The following is a 22,021-nucleotide window of genomic DNA, read 5'->3' as shown; positions in this document are numbered from 1 at the left end:
ATAGATTGTCTTCTGCGTAGTAAGCATATACAATTTGTAATTTCAATAAAATAAAGAAAATTTAATTCAAATATGATTTAAATATATATAAAAAATAATCAATTTTATTTTATTTTTGACTGTTTTATTTTTATTTAATTGACAAATAACTAATGTTTATGTTGTATATTAATACATATATATATCTACATATTTACATATATTACAATATATTAATATATATTTATACATATATGTATCTATATATTTTCGTATATAAGATAAACTATATAGTTATATTAATATGTATTTATAAAACTCTATCAATATATTTTCAATTTTATTCAAAATAATTAAAATTTTAATAAATTCATGATTAAATTATAAAAATATAATTTAAAATATAGTGCTATAGAAGTATTTAGAATATATTATTAATATTAAAATATTTAAAATATATTATTATAGAAATATATTTTAAGATTTCATAATTATTTTGAATTAGAGATATTTTTTTATAAATTTAAAATAAATCACTTTTATTTTTTTATAAAAGTATATAAAAGTATTATACATTTTTATAAAACTATTTTATAAGAGTATACTATGCTATAAAATGAATATATTTAATAATTTGATTTTTCCAAAATTTAATGATAATTTATTTAATAGCTTGCTTTTTTTTAGATAAAAGAATAAATTAAAAATAATGTAGAAGAGTAATATATATATATGCATAAATAATTTCATCAGTAGTTTTAAAATAAGCAATATAATTTCAATAAATAATAATTAAAAAAATAAAGTAAATAAATTAATTTTATTCTAATATTTAAACACTACATATAAATATACATATATAATCAAGAATCTGAAACATATATATAAAAATATATATTTTATATATTTAATATTTTATATAAAATTCGAAAAAAAAAAGAAAAACTCAAAGAATTTATAACATTTTAAATATATTTCTTATGTGCTCATATATTCTTTTGATAATCTTCCTAATATTTATTTTTTATTATTATAATTCTCTGTAAATCTCATGATAAATTTTAATTTTATGAAACAGTCTATTTTGTAATAAAGAATAGAAACACATAAAAATATGTTATATTGGATTTCAATATTCTCTATATCTAATACGGTAAGAATATGCAGAATATGAGTTTGTATTAACCAAGGGCACACATAAACGACAAATAAAAAACTATATCACATGAAAGAAAATATTAAGAAAGATTTGTATTAAAATAGTTGAGTTAAAAAACTGTCATAAATCAAATATTATTGTTCTACTAGAATTCTTTATTCGATAAATTGTAATTGTAATAAAAATCTTTAAACACTTTCAACTACAGGTGACTATGCTTCTATTTAAAATGTGTATAACATAATGAGATATATCATTCGATATTCTGTTTAACGAAACGAGTTAGGATAAAAATAAATCAGTTACAAAACTTGCAATTTTAATATTTTAATATTTTATTTAATAAACTATTGATATCTGAATATTATATAAATTATATTGATGTTCATAAATTCTAGTCATTATTAAACAATTATCTATTTATATTCATTTATTATTTATGTACATTACTGTATTGTTTATATTTATTATATTATATTTATTATGTTGTATTTAATATAAATTATTTATATACAATAAATAATTTTATAATATAATAAAAAAATTAACATTTTAATGAAAAAAAAAATTTTTATTTTATAATATTTATTTTATAATATTGTGAAGTGTGAGGATAATCCTTTTTTCCCTAGATTTTAATCACGTGGTTTTATTTATATTTCGATGGACTGACTTGTTTCGATGAATCCAATTTACATATATATTTCTGTAGTATATAATCCATAATCCGGTATTATAATCGAATGCTTATCTAGTAACTGTGCTGAGAAATTGAATGAGCAAAGAAGAACCAACGCAAAATACTAAAATATATATTTTAATAGAATATTAATTTTTATGTGTGCGTTCTTTATTGCATTTTTTATATATAATGGCTAAAATTTTTTTAATTTCTAGTGATAATAATGCATTTTAAAGTTTCTGTCCCGCCTAAATGGTTATCACGTGCATGTGTTTACAGCTACTGTTTCTATTCGTTTGACGGACTATGGATGAAGTCAACATGGTGTCATAGTAAGTTGTATATTACATTTTCAAATATATTTTTCAAATATGTATATTTTAAAATGAATAATTTTTTATACTTAATACTAGTATTTTTTGATCCTATTCATTAAATACTCAAATATTCAAAAAAATGTAAAAATCGGTTAAAAATTTTTGGTGCTTTCTTATGAACGAAGTTTAATCTATTTAAATATTTAATATTTTTAATATATATTTTTAGATATATATTTAATATATATATATATATATATATATATATATATATATATATTCTTACTTTATTAAAAAATAAAAAATTAGAATATATTATAATTAACTGTATTTGTTTAGCCCTGAACATTATTCATCCGAAAGCTATAGCTCTCCAAGTACATCACAACCACAATATCAAGAACAAACAGGTTTTGAAAATCAATCCCAATTTGAACAACCTATGACACCAGCAACTCCAACTAATATGAGGATTACAAGAAATACACGAGCTAGATTACGTGGTATGATTCAAAATGTATTATTTTATTATATTTTTGATTAGTGATTTTTTTATAGGAGGACCAATACAACAACCAAAATATAAAGAAATAGATACAGATTATATTCCAACTATTAGTAGTAGTAGAGGAAGAGGAAGTAGTGGACGAGGACGTGGAAAACGAACACATCATTCACATAGTTTAGAAGATGAAGCTAGTCTTTATTATGTTATTAGAAACAATCGGTCTTCATTAACTGTATGTTGATGTTCACTCATATTCGAAAAAATTTATCAATTGTTTGAATTATAAAAGTTATCATGATAAATGTAAATTTGTAAATATTTATAGATATAATATTATATATTTATATATATTTATAAATATAATATATATATATATATATATATATACATATGAATATATTATTTTCTTTTATAGACTATTGTTGATGATTGGATAGAAAAGTATAAAAGTAATAGAGAAAATGCTCTCCTTATGTTAATGCAATTTTTTATTAATGCAAGTGGATGTAAAGGACGTATCACATCTGAAATGCAAACAACAATGGAACATGTAGCAATAATTCGTAAAATGACTGAAGAATTTGATGAAGTATGTCAATAATATTTTTTGTAAATAATTAATTTTTACATTTAAATTACAATTTATTATAATAATTTATTATAATATAGGAAAGTGGAGAATATCCATTGATAATGACTGGTCAACAATGGAAAAAATTTCGTGCAAATTTCTGTGAATTTGTTCAAATTTTAGTTCGACAATGTCAATATTCAATCATTTATGATCAATTTTTGATGGATAATGTAATTTCATTATTAACTGGTCTTTCAGATTCACAAGTAAGAGCTTTTAGACATACTGCTACACTTGCTGGTAAGATATATATTTATATTCATATTTATATAAAATCAAATTTATACACATGAAATAATTTTTATTTAAAATATTAATATATTTTATTATTTATAGCTATGAAACTCATGACAGCATTAGTAGATGTTGCTTTAACTGTATCAATAAATTTGGATAATACACAACGGCAATATGAAGCTGAAAGACAAAAAGCTAGAGAAAAGAGAGCTGCAGATAGATTAGAATCATTAATGGCCAAACGAAAAGAACTTGAAGAAAATATGGATGAGATAAAAAATATGCTTACATATATGTTTAAATCTGTATTTGTACATCGTTATAGAGATACATTACCAGAGATTCGCGCGATTTGTATGGCAGAAATAGGAGTATGGATGAAAAAATTTCATCAAAATTTTTTAGATGATTCTTATTTAAAATATATAGGTAATATAATTTTTTTACATTATAAATTTATAAATATATTTTGTAATTTATATAAATTATTATAATTTTTTAGGTTGGACATTACATGACAAAGTTGGTGAAGTTCGATTAAAATGTCTTCAAGCTTTGCAACCATTATATGCATCAGAAGAATTGAAAACTAAACTTGAACTTTTTACTAGTAAATTTAAAGATAGAATTGTTGCTATGACATTGGATAAAGAATATGATGTAGCAGTACAAGCAGTTAAACTTGTTATTTCAATTTTAAAACATCATAGAGAAATTCTTACTGATAAAGATTGTGAACATGTATATGAACTTGTTTATTCGTCACATCGTGCAGTTGCACAGGCAGCGGGTGAATTTTTAAATGAACGGCTATTTCGCCCTGATGATGAAGCAGTAGCAGGTGTGAAAACTAAACGTGGAAAAAAACGTTTGCCAAATACTCCTCTTATTCGAGATCTTGTTTTATTTTTTATTGAATCTGAACTTCATGAACATGGAGCTTATTTGGTAGATTCTTTAATTGAAACGAATCAAATGATGAAAGATTGGGAATGTATGACAGACTTATTATTAGAAGAAGCTGGACCTGAAGAAGAAACTTTAGATAATCAAAAAGAAACATCTTTGATTGAATTAATGGTTTGTTGTATAAAACAAGCTGCTACAGGTAAATAAAAATTAAATATATAAAATGTTATTATATTAATTATAATTATAATATATTTTGTTTAATTTTTAAAATAGGCGAAGCTCCCGTTGGTCGGGGACCAACTAGAAAAATTTTATCAGCAAAAGAAATGAAACAAGTTCATGATGATAAACAACGGTTGACAGAACATTTTATACAAACACTACCTCTTTTACTTGATAAATATCGAGCAGATCCTGAAAAACTTGCAAATTTACTTGCTATTCCTCAATATTTTGATTTAGATATTTATACAAAGTCTCGACAAGAGCAAAATTTGGATTCATTATTAAATAAAATTCATACAATTGTAGAAAAAATGCATGATACCGAAGTTTTAGATACAGTTGCAAAAACATTGGAACATATGTGTATAGAAGGACATGCTATTTTTACCAGGTAAAACTTTATGCTTTCATTATTATATAATGAAAATTTCTTAAAAGAATATTTATTATTTTATATTTTTTTAAATAGGTGTGACGTAGCACGATCAACATTAATCGATTCTATTGTAAATAAATATAAAGAAGCTATAGATGAATACAGAAATTTAATAGAAGGAGATGAAGAACCAGATGAAGATGAAATTTTTAATGTTGTACAATCTCTAAAAAAAGTTTCAATATTTTACTCTTGTCATAATATGAATCCATGGGGAATATGGGATTCTTTATATAAAGATATTGAAGATGCCAAAGATCCATCCAAGTAATAATATTATATATTTTGCACATATGAAAATTTTGTTTATAAAAATATGAATATTTCATTATAGATGTTTACCACATGAAGCAGTTAAATATTGCATAAGTGCATGTTTTTTTGCAATTTTATGGGGACAAAATCATCTTATGGAAGCTGCAGATTCTGGAAATCGAGGCGAAGATGAATGTCGACAATTAAAAGAACGTTTACATTCTTTTATGGGTTCTATGCGTTATTTTGTCAGTGGTGACGTAAATGGCGCGGTAATTACATTATTTTTATATTTTTCTTAATATATTAATGATATATAATATTTGTTAATTTTATTTTAGCCATTTCCACCCATTTTGAGAGAAGAGGCATACAATACAATATGTGATTTATTAGTAGTATTTTGCAATCAATTAACAACACATTCTAATCCTTTAATGCATCAATTAGTATATGAACCTGATCAAGCAATGCAAAATATGCTTAATCGATTTATAGAAGAATATGTATTTTTTGAAGAAGAAGATGGTATGTCAGTATTAATTTATTATATATATATAATAAATAAATAAATATATATATATATATATTTTATAAGATTCGACTTTAATAATAAAATATATGCAATAGATGAACATGATGAACATTCAAAAATCGAAGAATTACATAAAAGAAGAAATTTTTTAGCTGGTTATTGTAAATTAATTGTATATAACATGATACCCACAAAAGCAGCAGCTGATGTTTTTAAACATTATGTGAAATATTACAATGATTATGGTGATATTATTAAAACTACATTAGGAAAAGCAAGAGATATTAATAAAACAAATTGTGCTTTAACTATGCAACATAGTTTAAATATTTTATATAATGAAATAGTAGCAGAGAAAGGAAAAGTTAATAGAAATAGTGAAGAATTTACTGCAATTAAGGTCTGTTTATATATAATGTTTATATAATTTTTTTATAATTAAATATATATTGAAATATAAATATTAATATTTTTAGGAACTTGCAAAACGATTTGCTTTGTCATTTGGCTTAGATGCAGTAAAAAATCGTGAAGCAATTACTGCTTTACATCGAGCAGGTGTTCTTTTTGCAATTACACCACCAGATGGTATTGAACAAGATCCTACAGGACCACCACCTAATTTATCCTTTCTTGAAATTTTATCTGAATTTACAAATAAACTTCTTAAACAAGATAAAAGAGTAGTGTAGGTTCAATTCTCTTTAAAACTTTTCAATATATTTTTTATTTTAACTTTATTTTAATTTTAATGATTTTTTAAATTTATTTTATATGTATTTGTTATAGATTAAATTTTCTTGATAGAAGATTACAAGCTGGAATGCCTTCCTCACGGGGAGAGGATTGGCAACCTTTACTTTTATATAGGAACAGCTTATTACATGGCGAAACAGATCAAGTTCCAGTAACAAGTAAACGTGCATATACAAGACGTAAAAAGGATCATTTAGCTGGTATAAATAATATAAATAAATATAATATTATTCATTATTCGAAATTCAAAATTTCTTTTGAAAAAAAATAATAATTATATTATAATTATTTTTGTATTATATTTGTAATTATTTAAAATGATTGCAGAAGAAGAAGAAGCAGATGAGCCTGAAGAAGGTTCTGATCATGAATTTTCCGGGTAAGTTAGGTATTCATATCAAATTAATATAGAATAATATATGCTAAAATAATTACAGATATTGAATATTTATATATTTGCAAGTAGTTCCGATATGTGATCCTTTATAAAAATTTATAATGAAGTTAATCTATAATTATATGTATATTGCAACATGCTTTATTGCTTTTAAAATAGATTTATACTATGAATGACAAATATTTTAATATAGTTATTTTAATATAGTTATAGAAAATATTGCAATTATCTATTACATTTACACGCTTATGTAGATTTTGATGCACATATAATATATATATTTCTTTTAGTATTATTAGTAACATTTGCTTTTGTATTAACAAATCCTAAAATTATAATTTAATATAATTTAATTATTAATAAAAATTACATTTAAATATAATTTTTTATTCTGCTTTATAATGTATTTCATTAATCATATTAGATATATTATTAAAATTGAGAATTAAAAGTATAAAAGATATTCTTTAAATATATCAATTATTTAAAATAAAATTATTTTATTTATTTACAATTATATTTTATAGAAAAATATTATTTGTTATATAATTTGAAATGTAGTATTATAAGCATATTTATTTTATTTTATTTTACTTTTTTTTTATTTATAAAATTATAAATTCTTAAGAATAAAATAATTTATATTATTTTATTAATTCTTAATATATGTATTCTCTCTTATTTTTTATACATTTATAACTTAATTGCATGCTAATGCTTAATTTATTAATAAATATCTTTCGCATCTTTATCTAAATTAAAAATTGTTATGTTTGCATGAGTAGTAATCTTTTATGAATCGCTTGTTGCAGGCTACCTGATCGTTATTCAAGCTAAGACTTAGAGTTTTTAGCAAAATCTATAATATATTATAATCATATAAGGGACAAAAATTGTATAAGGAATTAATGAGGTTTATTATTCTTGGTGCCTGTTTTAAAATCAACTTTCAAACTAGTGTAAGGAATTATATGTAATATTATCAAAATATCAAATTAAATATCAAACACATACTTAAATATGTAAAGAACAAATGTTATGTGAGGAATTGATGAAATCTGTTATTCTTGGTGCCTAATTTGGCTACTAAAGAACTCATCTTCTATAAACTAGTATAAGGAAAATAAGATAAAAAATGAAAAATGATATTATGAAATATAAATATTTTTGGAACACCTGACAAAAAATACATAGAGAACGATGTGTGTTCTGTTGAACTTAAAACCAAGTAAGTTTAAAATACTTTGTATTCTGTTTATATATTGATAATATACAAATTGGTAATAGATATAATGAATATGTGATATTAATTGAAATAATACCCTCTTTTCCTACGAATTCCTAATCCTGTTATCAAAATTTTTAATCCATAGCAAATAAGTAATGCTGCTTTTTATAAAACTTTTACCTTATCAAAATTTGCAGGAAATGTGACAGAATTAACCCATTGTTTCACATTTCCTGCTGAATATCGGATTTTTATAATTTATATTTTTTAACACGCCGTTCTCTATTATCATTACAATATTATAAAAATGTTTTTAGGCATTTGATTTGTTAATATTTGGGTTAATTCTGTATACTTAATTTGGACAATTCATCGTTTCTTCAATATACTTAAATATATTAATATATATGTACACAATGTGAAATTTCATAATATATGCATATATTCGTATTATATGAAAGATGAGTGTGAGACTTCAAAGTTATTTAACATAAATTTTTGTCCCTTTATTTATGATATTAATTCCAATATATTTCCATCAATAAAAACTTTTTCTTTCAGTAAATACAAGAAGAAACGTGGTCCAAGGAAGCATCAGTGAGTAGTTACATTTCATTATTTCTTTTTATAAAGATATCTTAGTTATAAAGATAGATCAGACTTAGATTACAAACTTATATTTATCTATTAAAAGAATAAAATTTGTAAAATATTTTGTAATATTTTGTAAAATATATGCACAAAGTGATTTCATTTAAATAGAGAAATGTCTATTCATAAAATAAATTTATATATATGTATTCTTTGTGCAGTATTAATTTAAATCTTTATTTCAGATTAACTGTTAATAAAGTATCAATAACTCGTGGATCTAGAGCAGCTGGCTTTTATGAAACAAATGAAACTACACAGATGCAAACTTCTCCAACAACAATTATTGAAGATGCATCAACCAGTCCTTCTCAAGATATAGATAATAAACTTAAGACATTACAAATCCAATCTAGGTCGTAAGTATGATAAATTTTTAAATTTATAAATTTTAAATTGTATAAAAATTTAGATATTTTTTGAAATTATATCTATTTATAATAATTTTTTATTTTCTCTTTTAGACGACGAAGTCAAGATAATATAGAACCAAGAGAATTAAGAAGAACTTCTAGGAATTCTGGTCGTTATGTAGAAGGACAATATATGGTAAATTACAATAATTTTTAATTTGCAATATTAGAATTATTACAAATTAATATTTAATTATATTATATTTATTATTTATTTTTATAATAATTTTAATATTTTAATAATATATATAATTATTAAAAAATTGAAGATTAGCTTCAAAATTTCAATAAATTTTTTTAATAATCTAATTATAATATAAAGTTAAAAATATTATATTATGATTAAAAAATATAAAATTAGTCAAAAATTCAATTATTAATGAAATGAATCTTGTATTATCAAATATTCAATCGTAATATTAATATTATGATAAATAATTTTATATACAATATTATATAAATTTAAATTTATCTATTTGATATATATTATACTTTCCTTAATAAAAGATTTTTTGTTACAGGAATCTGATTCCGAATAAAATGATAAATAATAATACATTCATTCAAGATAAAACTATTCTTCAGAGGAAATGATTTGTGATACATTTATAACACTTGTCATATTGTGTAAGTTTCAAATGATATCACAATTAAAACTATATGTACAACAAATTCATTATTAAGTTATATTTTTTAAAAATTTTCTGTATTTTTTAAATTATTATTTTCATTAATCAAGTTACATATCTTATTTTGAATTTACTAAACATAATAAACAATACTTTTTATGTTTTTCAATTTATAAAATTCTTAAATATTGTTATTATAACATATTTAATAATTATCTAAATAATATAAAAAAGATGAATATTTTTTGTATACTATTTGCTTATTTAAATTATCCTTTTCCTGTTATATTTTACATTTTTTATTATTATATTTTACTTTTACTATTATACAATTATTATATAATCTGATGTGAAAAGCGTAAAGAAAATACATTTTTTTTACAATTAATATTAATTATTGTTAGTAAATATTTTATATTACATATATGATTACTTATCTATCATTTACATTACGATATTTACGGAAAATGCTACTTCTTCTACGACCTCTTGGTGTAACAATGACATTCTAAAATATTAAAAAATATAATTTATTATTTACATAAATTATATAAAATTTTGTATTATATTATTAAATAAAAGAAGTTAAATTAATATATTATTTTTAAATGATATTAATGACTTACTTCATCTTGACGTCGTGAAAGGAATAAATTTTTTAATGTGCGTGGCGTAGTCGTTGCTCTATCTTTGTTTCTTTCTCTTAATATTCTTGAACTTGGACTTCTTAATTCATTACCCTTCAATTTTTAATTATGTGAAAAAAAGATCAGAAAATTTCAGATTAAGTATTAATTTTGTAATATAAATATACTACTTTCATTTATTATATACCTGTAATGATAATCTCCCTCCATTTTTACTAGGAGTTGGAGGACCAGGTTTTTTATATGATGTCTATAAAATAAATTATAATTGAAAAAGTTGAAAAATAATAAGAATTTTAATTATAACAGATAAATTAAAAAAGAAATATATTTTTATATTAATTTAATACATTCATAGTAATCTATATATATATATATATATCTAATTATAATATATGATTTTTTCATCAAACACATGATAGAAGTTATAAACTTTTATCTTTATTAAAATTTATTATAAAAAATATTAACTTTTTATAATCTGAATATTAAACATACCTGTGTTCTATCTTTTTTCTTAGTTTTTTGTTCAGGAAGTAAACTTTGACTTAAACTATCATTAAATATTTCATCTGGAACTGAACCTGACTATAATTAAATTAAATTAGAAACAATAATATATATTATTATAAATTGTGTGCATGTGTGCGCATACGCACGCACACAAAAGTAAAATTAATAAAATAGAATGAATTCAAAATTATAATTACAGTACATATAATTTGAATTATCTATGACTTTAAAACTTAAAAGATAAAAAATTTCAATAGATAAAATTAAATGGTTATGAATATAATATGATGTATGTATATATTCTAAAAGTCAATTCGAAAATTTGAATATTATAATTCAATATCTTTATTTTTAATTGATTGATATGTTTTTATAATATAATAATTGATTCATTTTTTATTTCTATATTAGTATTGAAATAATTATATTTAAAAATTATTAATTTAAAAGATATGATAACTTTATTTTTATAAAACTTATTGTATATTGTAAATACAAGAAAAACATGCAATTTGCTTTTTCTATAAATTTTATAAAAATAAAATTAAGATTTTAATCTTTTTATATAAAAAATAAAAAAATGTACAATATAAATATATAAATAGTTCCAAGAAAATAATAATAAATCTTAAAATTTAGAATCTTTAAAATATTTTTAACTTTATATACATATGTATTAAATCATGCATTTAAAATCATTTTATTAAATTTAAGTTTTTTATATTTCGTGTTATATTTCAGATTTACAACTTGATCCAGTTATATGAAGTATTCTGAATATATTTATTATAAAATTTACTTACTTTAATTTCTTCTTCTGTAAATGGTAGAGGATGAAATTGCATTTCTGCTGGATAAGATGATTTTAAATGAGGTTTGCAAAGAGCATTTCTTTTTTTCAAAATAGATAATCTATCTGTATCAATGCCACACGAAGAATTATCATCTTTTATATCAGCTGATAATTTTAATTTTATTAGTAAAAAATAAGTTAAAATTAGTTTTTAATAAATTGTTTTTAATTTACCTAAATAAATATTATCAAATACTTCTCCTTCTTCATCCTCTGCATTAAATACATTACCCATTGTTTGTATATTCCTAATACTATATTTTCTTTCATATGTTGTTTTTTCTTCTATTATTGAAATTTTTTGTAAAATATCTTTATTTTCTCCTAATAAATCTTTTTTTTCACATCTAAAAAAATTTAGACAATATTTATAAAATATATAAAAAAATAAAATAATTTTTAAATTCATTAATACTATAAAAAAAATTAATTCTACTTTAAATTTTTATATTCTTTTAAAGAAACGAGTTTTTGATCTAAATCTTGATATTTAGTTTTCAATTCAGTTAATTTCTTTTGTAATTTTTCCTTTTCTTGCTGTTCATTTAATAATTTCTCTCCAACATTCCAAAGCTGTGAACTCATGTTAGCAACATGAGCTTTGTATTTATTTAATTCATCTGCTTGTTTGCGACATTGTAATTCCATTTTTTTTTGTAATAACTCCAATCTTTCTTGTATGCATTGTTCTTGTTCTTTATTTAGCTTTGTTATTTGTTCATTATATGCTGTTTTCTGTAATATTTTGTTATAGAAATAAAATAGTTATAATAATTGTAAAAATATAAATATATAAAAATATTAATATGCCTACCATATTTTGTTTAATTTCATCTACTTTAATTTTATATTTATCATGAATATCTTTTAATTGATTATCAATATCCTCCTTTTTTGGTCGCTTGCATAATTCATTCTTTTCTTCTTGTAATTTTGAATTTTGTTCTTTTAATTGTATTAATTCTTTATTTAACTCTTCTACTTCCTTCAATGATATTTTCATTTCTTGTATTTTAATGCTAAGTTCATCAATATTGTCTTCCAATTTTGCATTTTTTATGCATGTACAATCTAATTTACTTTCTAAATTACTTTTATCTTCTTTTAATTTATTAATTTGCAATTGTAATTTTTTCTCTGATTCAGATTGGAATTTTATTTCATTAAATTTAAAATTACTTTCAAAAGAAATAACTAATTTTGAAAAATCATCTATTTCATTCTGTAATTGAACAATATCTTTTTGCAATATTTTATTTTTATGTAATTCTGCTTCTATTATTGTTTTTTCATTAGAGAAAATATCTGATGAAATATCTATTGTTTGTTCAGTTTTTGTTTTTAAATAAATATCTTCTATTTTTTGTTTAGACCATAAAAATGAATCCCATAAAATATTTTGTAAAGGTTTCATATTTTGAAAATGATAAATATGATGTTTAAATAATATATTTTCTAGATATATTTTTTTGTTTTTTATATGTTTTAATTCATCACACACAAAATTATCTATTATAAAAACATTATTAGATTTTATTAATATATTATCCCATTTTTGTTTTAATTCATTTAAAGATATATCCAAATCTTCTCTTGATTTTATAATATTTTTTAAAGAATCTTTTAATGATTTTTTATTTTCGATAAAATTATTTACATATTCCTCATATTTTTCTTGTAAATTAGTTAATTCTTGAACTTTAATTTTTAACAATTTGATTTCTTCACATTTTGTAACATAATTATCTACAATTATTTTTTGATTTTTTAAAGTTTTATTTAAATTTGTATTTTCGTCTGAAAGAAATAAAATTAATTTACATGATGTTTGTATTTCATTAATGGATGTTTTTATAATTTTTAAAATATTTTCAATGTTATCATCATTATTTATATTTTGTACATCATATGTACTATCAGCATAAAAATTTTCATTCTTTATATTTACTTCTGTAATTATTGATTTTAAATCATTTATGGAATATTGTAATTTTTCACAATCTTGTATAATTTTTAATTTTTTTATATCTTCAACTTTACAATATTCCTTACTTTTATTAAGCTCATCTCTCTCTTTTTTTATTATTTGTTGCAATTCTTCTATCGTTTTTGTTTGTTTATAAAATTCTGTTTGTAATTCAAAATTTGCAGCTTGAAGACTTTGGCATAATAATTTTTTATTTTCAAATTGTTTATAAACTATTCCCTTTGAATCATTGAATTCTTTTTGTAATTGTTCTAATTGTAAACATTTTTCTTTCAAAGTTTTCTCTTGTGTTTTTAAAACTGCATCTTGATTGTTTCTTACTTCTTGCAGATTCATAATTATTTCTTTTAATTTTATTTTAGATGCAATTGTTTCTTTTGATAAATTTTCAAATTCATTTTGCACAAATTCTAATGTTTCTTGTTTTAATTTCACTTCTATATTTAATTGATCTAAATGACATTGATTTTTTAATAATTTTGTTTCCAGTTCCTTTATAAAATTTTTCATCTTAGTTTCTTCTTCCATCTGTAAATGTATTATGTGTTCTTTTTCTAATTTTAAAGAAGTAATTTCTTCAATTAGATTCTGAATTCTCTTATCTTTAAATTTTAATTGATCTGATATATTACATACTTCTTGCTGAGATTTTCTAAATTTATCATTTATATTATTTAAATCAAGTAAATTTTTTTCATTTTCAGATTTAAGATTTTTATATTGATTTTGAAATGACTCTTTTGTTTCTTCAAATTTTTCTAAATTTTGTATAGATTGTGTTAATTTTTGTTTAGTACATATTAATTCTGTCTCCAAATGATTTATCATTTGCTTATGATTTACTAAATCATTTTCTAATATGTTATTAACATTTTTATAATTTTCTAATATTTTTTTATTATCAGTAAGTTCATTTTTCAATTGACATTTGGAAAGTTGTTCTTCAGTAAAATTAGTATATAATATCTTATAAGCATTTAAAATATTTTTATTTGTTTCTTTATTGTATTTTTGGTATTCATTTATTTGATTTAACACATCTGCTTTCATTGAATAAAATTCTGTTTCAAGAGTTTGGATATTTGTTTTTAAAGATTTTATACATATTACGAAAGCTTTTAATAATGTATTTTTTTTATCTACTTTTTCTTTATGTATATATAAATCTTTCTCTAAAACTTGTTTCTGCAATTCAATATCTTTTAAACATGAAATTTGTTTGGAATATTTTTCTATAATGTTAGTAAATTCATTAATTTTTGTTGTATTATCTATGATAATTTCATTTAATTTTGATATTTCTATAATATTTTGTTCATCTTTTTGTTTTAATATAGATATTAGTGATTGAGAATTTTCAAGCTTTAATTTAATCTCTGCCATTGTATTATTTAATGTTTCTACTTCTATTTGTTTTAAAGTATATTTTTTATTAAAATTACATATTAATATTTGTACATGTTTTATAAGTTCAGTAATTGTTTTATCATTTAAATTATTTTCCATGCAATTAGTTTCTGAATTATGAAATATAATTTCTTTCAAATTTGCATTATATAAATCCATAGAAGTTTTATATAAATTATTTTGTTCTTTTAAATTTTGAATATATTCAAGATTTTCATGTATTTGTGATTTATGTTGTGTAAGTTCAGTATGTAATTTAATATTATTTATATTTTCATTGTTTAAAGATTCTTCTAAATTTTTTATTTTTTCTTTCAAAGTATTTATTTCCATAATTGATATGTTTTTGAATTTTTCAGCATGTGACAACGATTCATTTTGAGAATTACATACTATTTCTAAATTTTTATTTTGATTTATTAAAGTTTCTTTTTCTTTTTGTAAAATCTCAATTTCATTATTCAATTTTTTTATAACTGTATTTAATTTGGTTTCTTTATTTTGTAATATTTGCATCTCTTCTTTTAAAAATTGTATTGTACTTTCATATTCTTGAGTTATGGATTCCAATTTTTCATTTACTGCATCTAGTTGTGCCTTTAATGAAATAGATTCTTCTTTTGCTTCTTGTAATTGAATATCAATTACAGAACTTAAAACTTCACTGGTATTTAAGGATGTTGAAGATGACTGTAAAGGTGCTATTCCATCTATTTCAAAACTTTGTTCTTCAAATGCTGTTTTATTAAGTTCTTTTAAATGAATGCGCAGTTCTTCATTAGTCATTCTTAAATTTATCAATTCTCTGTCTTTAATTTCTCCTTGAATTTGTAAATTTTCTAAAGATTTTTCACAATTTTCTACTTTTTCTTTAAAATATATACATTGCATTTCTATGCATGTTAATTTTTTTGTTAAAGTATCATTATTTGCTTCAAGTTTATCAATGTCACATTGTTTTTGCATTAATTGATCTTCTAAATGATCTATTTCTTTTTTATAATATTGTTTATAATCTATTATATCTTTATTCTTTTTACAAGATTGTGGTGTATTTGGTTTAATTTTTTCTTCTTTTAATGCTTTTATTTCCACAGTTTTTTCTTCTAATTTTTTTTGCAGATTTTGTACTTTGTTCTGTTGAATTCGTAAATCCTCTTGTAAATCAGCTTTTTCAAATCTTTCTACTTCTAATTCAGTTTTCAACATTCTCAATTCTTTATTCTTTTCATTCAATAATTTATGAGTTTGAGCAGACCATGTTATAGGAGAATTAAAAAAATCCTTAAGAATTTTTTTTTTTAATGTTACAGGTGTTTTTGGTATATCAGTTTCTACTTCAGTAATTATTTCTCTTAATATTTCTCTATTTATATTTTTTCCATATGGAATAATCATTTCAAGAAATGATTTAATTTTAAGTTGTGTTTCATGTTGCAAATTAATACACATGGGATGATAAAATAATGGTTCTTGAGATACATGTAATAAAAATAATGATGCAATATAGATGTGTTCCATTTCATCCAAATTTTTATCATCAAAGTTATATTTTGGATATTCATCTATAAAATATAAAATATATGTAATATATTCTTATGAATATATATACAAAATATATAATATTTATAATATATTAACATACCTTGTAAAAATTTTATTATGATATTTTCTGTATCTAAACAATTTTTAATACCTTTCCATTGACTATAAAATAAAATATATTTTACTTAAACATTTTATATATAAATACTTATGAAATAAATATATTATATGAATAGATTATTTCTTTAAAAAAAGTTTTATAACATTGTAATAATAAATTTATAACATTTCATTAAAAATTTAAATATGAAAAAGTAAAATATATATTATAAATAATATTACAGTTACTTACAATAATTCTATTAATTTTTTATAAAATTTTCCATTATTTAAATCTTTTAAATCTTTAATAATTGTTTCTGATACATCTAAAGAATTTAGCTGAAAATATTAATTTGTTAAAATAAATTAAAGTTCATATAATGAATTTATTTATAAATAAAAATTTATTAACATCTTATATTCACAATAAAAATATTTAAAGAATATTTTTACATTATCATACAATTAAATTCAATCTATTCATTCTAATTAAATAATTATATTATAATAAATAAAATTGAAAATAATTTATTTGAAAATTATTTATTAATTACTTATAAACTTTTAATTATTAATCATTATTATTTACCCATTCCAATAAAATTTCAATCCATACTTTCATGATTTATAAAAAAAGATAATTATTTATTTAAATTTGTGAAAATAAATTAAAATTAATATGTTCTTTTGATAAACTCTTAACGTTCTATCGAAGGTACGTTTAATTTCAAACATTCATTACTTTCTTCACTACACAAGTGAAACTATCTATATTATAATAAAAATATCCCTATGTATTATTTAAAGTCCCTAAAATTATAATAAATTTTTTAAAAATAATTTATAAAAAATATATAGTGTCAAAATTCCTTATTGGTAATTTTAATTTATCATTTTTATAAATTAATTATAAAACAAAAAATTTATCTTTGAAATACTTTGTGAAAATAAATTTAATATATATATATATATATATTAGATTTACCGGAAAGTTCTGTCCGAATCTATGACATTATTTTCGCCACATAAGCACATGTTTATTTATTGCATGTTCGGCTCTATATTTTTATCGCTTAATGTATACATACTGATGTAGCAAATAAACTACAATAAAGTTGATTCACATTAGTCTTAAGTGTGAAACGATAGTATACCCATGGTGACTGATAAAGTTCATTTACGCCACTGTATTTTATACGAATTTCAACAAGGAAGAAATGCTACAGAAGCATGTAGAAATTTATTGAAAGTGTTTGGTAAAGGTACAGTTTCTGATAGGACATGCAGAAGATGGTACGAAAAATTTGAAACAAGTGATTTCGACCTTTCTGATAAGTCACGTTCTGGGCGACCATCTTTGATCGACGACGATGTTGTTAAGGCAATGTTGGAGCAAGATCCTTTTCTGACAACATCAGAGATCGCAGAAAGGCTTAATTCAGTTCAACAAACCATTTCTGACCATATTCGGAAGATAGGATTGGTGTGGAAGTATTCAAGATGGGTGCCGTCCAAAAAGAGGCCGGCAATGTTCAATAGGAAGGATATGATACGATAACGCACCACGATAACGCCAGACCACACGCTGCTTTAGGGACCCGTCAAAAAATTGCAGAAGTAGTGTGTAGTATGTGTTATACTTTGTTTGCAACAATTTATAATTGAAAGGTACAAATTATTCCATGTGTATCATATTTATTTATTGATAGTGTTTATTTTGTACAGATAATATATAACAAATGTTTTTTTATATTTTTATAAATGAATTATTCTTATAAACTTTACTAATAAAAAGGCAAAAATATTATTTAAAATACATTTAATTATTTATAATACATATATTTTTTTGAAGACTGCATTATTATTATAAAAATTGTATAATTTTTTTATATTAATTATACAATTATATGTTTTTTATTTTATCAATTATCAATTTATCAATTAATTTTATTTTATCATTAATTAAATCATTATCTAGCAATCTGTTTTTATCATTAAAATTTTTTTAATTAATTGATAAATAAAAGTAACAAAAGTAAAATTGTAAATATATTGTAATATGTAATAATAATAATATCTACATAAATTTATAAATTTTTTGTTTTAGTGGTATGACTAATTTGATATTTGGAGTTGGTATAGGATTGTTCCTTATTTTAGTTCTTTGGGCTTTAGCTCTATTGATATTTATTATTTCTTTAAGAATTGAAAAAAAAATTGGTATTATTGCTATACTTATAGTTAGTATATGCACAATCATTTTAATTACATTGCCAAGAGCATCAGGAAAACCTATTATAAATAATAAAAAGGTAAATAATTTTTATAAAATTTTGATATATTTCTATTAATATTAATATTAATATTAATATTTATATTTATATATATAAAATAATTATTTAATCCTCATGGTTTTAAATGCGAAAAATATATTTTATTACAGATATATGATCATTTATTTATTTGGCGTATTTTATTACTCATTTTATTAATAATATCATCTATAATTGGTTTAATGGGATATATTAAATTTGTAATAACAGAATCTATCAGACCAATTCGAATTATTAATTGGGTTTTTTAAAAATTTATCGTAAGTATTATTTTATCATAATTATTGTAATATAAAATAAATGTAAAAATATATTAATTTTTTTTAATTTCTATAAACTTTCAGAATTTATGATAATAAGCAAAAATATTTTTTATTAATTATGTAAAATATATTTTAAAGAAAAAAAAAAAGTTTTAATTTTATTTATATTTAATATTTATTATTTATTTCTTCATTTTGACATAATAATTTAAAAAGTTATAAAATGTTGCGTAATACTATTAAACTTTCAAAAATTTTAGTGAGATATATTTCTTCATCATATCAAAAAAATAAACAATTTGAAATAAATAACAATAATGAATTTGTTAGTAAAGTAATGAATAGTTCTGTACCTGTTATTGTGAATTTTCATGCTGAATGGTGTGATCCTTGTAAAATTCTCACACCTAAATTAATAGAATTAATAGGTCCAATGGATAAATTAGATCTTGCCATTGTAAATTTAGAATCAAATCCAGAATTAGTACATATTTTTGAAGTGAAAGCTGTACCAGCTATTATAGCAATTTCAAGTGGATTGGTTGTGGATAAGTTTATAGGTTTAACTGATTTAGATATTATAGAAAATTTAATACAAAAACTTACTAATACATCTTTAAATTCTGAAAATAATAAAAGAAAAGTTTAATATTTATTATATGTATTATATAAAATCATCATAATAAATAATTAAACATATTTTTATAATTTATAATGCATTATATAATTTTTAATGAACAATAAATGTTACATAAATGTTTCTCGATGGTATTTAGATATTAATAATCACATATAAATACAAATCATAAAATTAGATGAAATTTTATGAAATAAATTATATTAAATTCTATTATATTTACTTAATATTATATTAACTATTACTAAATGAAATCAATTTTAAGAACAGAATAAAATTAATTTTAAAACTTCAGAGTTTTGATTGAGATTAACATTATAATTCTATTATAAGTAATAAATGTTAGGGAAATTAAGAATATGAAGTCATAATTTCAAAAAAGATAACATTTTTATTTATTATTTATAATAATATCTTTTTAATTATTTTACAAACTTTTAGTAATTTATTATAGGTACCAATAATTTTATAACATGATTATAAAATGATTTTTAAACTGGTTGTGTATATTACATATAATATTTTATATTAATTAATATGAACAGTTTTTTTTTGATCTACAATATTAACTGTACTTATTGAACTATTTCTAATTTAAAATTAAAATTATTTCAAGGAACTTACTTTGCTTGCATAATTGCTATCGCTAAAATATTTCTTATTAAAATATAATTAATGAGATTAACTATTGATTCAAGAAAAATTGTTTGAAGCACATTATGCAATAAAGTTAACAATTGTTCATTATCAAATAATGAATGCAAATCTAAAATAAAACATAATGATATAAGGATCATAAATAATTATTTAATCTGACTTCTATTCTTATTTATTTTTGATTTTGAAGCAATTCTATATAATCTATGTATGAAATTATTATTGAATATAGATAATAGGCCAAAGATTTAATAAAAATGTAATTCATGTATTCCCTGATAAAGAGATTTTTTTTTTATCCTTTGGCAGCAAGCGATATATAAATGTGTATCAACAATTAAAAGACTAGTTAAAATTTCTTGATCAGTCAAGTGTTTTCAAGAAACACTATGATAAGGCAATATCGTGATTTTTAGTTGTTTGCAAAATCTGTAATTTTTTGTGTTAAATATATTTTTTTTTTTATTTTATTTTGAATAAAAGAGTATTTTATACTTTTGCAAACAACCGTTTTAATTACTAGTTAATTATTATATAAGTTTTAATGTATAAAATTAGGTAAAAACTTTCAATGAATCTCTTTTTTTAAAAGAAGAAATGATAATAGATTTATTTTTCGATTTTGGATAAATATTGTGGTGTATTTACTTATAATAATTTTTATTGACATTTAATTTGTTTTTATTATTTAATCAATTATTATTTCCAATGAAAATTATGAATTATATATTCATTATATAGTTTAAATACACCACTATTGTTATCCTTTTATACAATAAAGATATACAAAGAAAATGTTATGGAGTTACATTTAACACTGCTATTAATGCACCGATATGTTCTGTAGAGGCAAATTCATGGCCCCACAAAATTACACATTCAGTAAATACATTTGGACGCTTTGATCTTGCAGAAATGTTATGCATATTTACAACTTACCTATATCAAATAGTTTAAAAAAAATATAATAAAATGTAGAAAAACACGAACGATATATACAAATTTATTTTAATGTTACTTGCTGTTATTAAGCACAAATTTTTAAAAAATAATTTTTATTCTTATAATTTAATTTATTTCTAAAAATTCTTATAAATAATACTGTAATTAAAAAAAAACATAAC

General features: G+C 20.5%; 5 protein-coding genes across 9 annotated transcripts; 4 read left to right on the top strand and 1 right to left on the bottom strand.

Moving 5' to 3' along the window:
- LOC727407 (cohesin subunit SA-1) lies at window positions 1-9,996 on the top strand. 5 transcript variants are annotated; one of them, XM_026444066.1, is made up of 20 exons: window positions 1-19; window positions 2,100-2,152; window positions 2,477-2,640; window positions 2,696-2,877; window positions 3,061-3,234; window positions 3,315-3,519; window positions 3,616-3,945; window positions 4,019-4,624; window positions 4,702-5,044; window positions 5,123-5,356; window positions 5,424-5,616; window positions 5,686-5,872; window positions 5,975-6,279; window positions 6,356-6,567; window positions 6,669-6,835; window positions 6,963-7,014; window positions 8,822-8,857; window positions 9,097-9,270; window positions 9,376-9,460; window positions 9,846-9,863. In XM_026444066.1, exons 2-20 carry the CDS (start codon window positions 2,127-2,129, stop codon window positions 9,861-9,863), a joined length of 3,693 nt encoding a protein of 1,230 aa, XP_026299851.1. In that variant the 5' UTR covers window positions 1-19; window positions 2,100-2,126. The 5 variants fall into 5 exon arrangements, with proteins under 5 accessions (XP_026299851.1, XP_026299852.1, XP_026299853.1 ...); XM_026444065.1 differs by lacking the exon at window positions 1-19 and adding an exon at window positions 1,810-1,979; XM_026444067.1 differs by lacking the exon at window positions 1-19 and having other exon boundaries at window positions 1,795-2,152; window positions 9,846-9,996.
- A 31-nt stretch (window positions 9,997-10,027) lies between these two features.
- LOC727405 (interaptin) lies at window positions 10,028-18,165 on the bottom strand. Its single transcript, XM_026443686.1, has 12 exons — window positions 18,162-18,165; window positions 17,750-17,775; window positions 17,258-17,346; window positions 17,006-17,067; window positions 12,781-16,925; window positions 12,403-12,701; window positions 12,141-12,313; window positions 11,917-12,071; window positions 11,099-11,188; window positions 10,788-10,850; window positions 10,580-10,693; window positions 10,028-10,461 (listed from the first exon to the last, which is right to left on the bottom strand). Exons 1-12 carry the CDS (start codon window positions 18,163-18,165, stop codon window positions 10,387-10,389), a joined length of 5,295 nt encoding a protein of 1,764 aa, XP_026299471.1. The 3' UTR covers window positions 10,028-10,386.
- Window positions 18,164-18,565, top strand: LOC113219083 (histone-lysine N-methyltransferase SETMAR-like). Its single transcript, XM_026443685.1, has one exon. The coding sequence runs from the start codon at window positions 18,164-18,166 to the stop codon at window positions 18,563-18,565; it is 402 nt and encodes a 133-aa protein (XP_026299470.1).
- On the top strand, window positions 18,193-19,825 carry LOC102655523 (transmembrane protein 218). Its single transcript, XM_026443684.1, has 4 exons — window positions 18,193-18,675; window positions 19,115-19,319; window positions 19,451-19,582; window positions 19,820-19,825. The coding sequence occupies exons 2-4, from the start codon at window positions 19,119-19,121 to the stop codon at window positions 19,823-19,825; spliced, it is 339 nt and encodes a 112-aa protein (XP_026299469.1). The 5' UTR covers window positions 18,193-18,675; window positions 19,115-19,118.
- Window positions 19,792-20,410, top strand: LOC100578002 (thioredoxin, mitochondrial). The gene has a single exon (XM_026444064.1). The coding sequence runs from the start codon at window positions 19,827-19,829 to the stop codon at window positions 20,250-20,252; it is 426 nt and encodes a 141-aa protein (XP_026299849.1). The 5' UTR covers window positions 19,792-19,826; the 3' UTR covers window positions 20,253-20,410.
- Window positions 20,411-22,021: the final 1,611 nt, after the last annotated feature.

Source organism: Apis mellifera, linkage group LG11 (assembly GCF_003254395.2).
Source record: "Apis mellifera strain DH4 linkage group LG11, Amel_HAv3.1, whole genome shotgun sequence".
Lineage (NCBI taxonomy): Eukaryota > Metazoa > Arthropoda > Insecta > Hymenoptera > Apidae > Apis > Apis mellifera.
The sequence above is the reverse complement of the archived record's forward strand: the minus strand, read 5'-3'. Positions and strand labels throughout refer to the sequence as shown.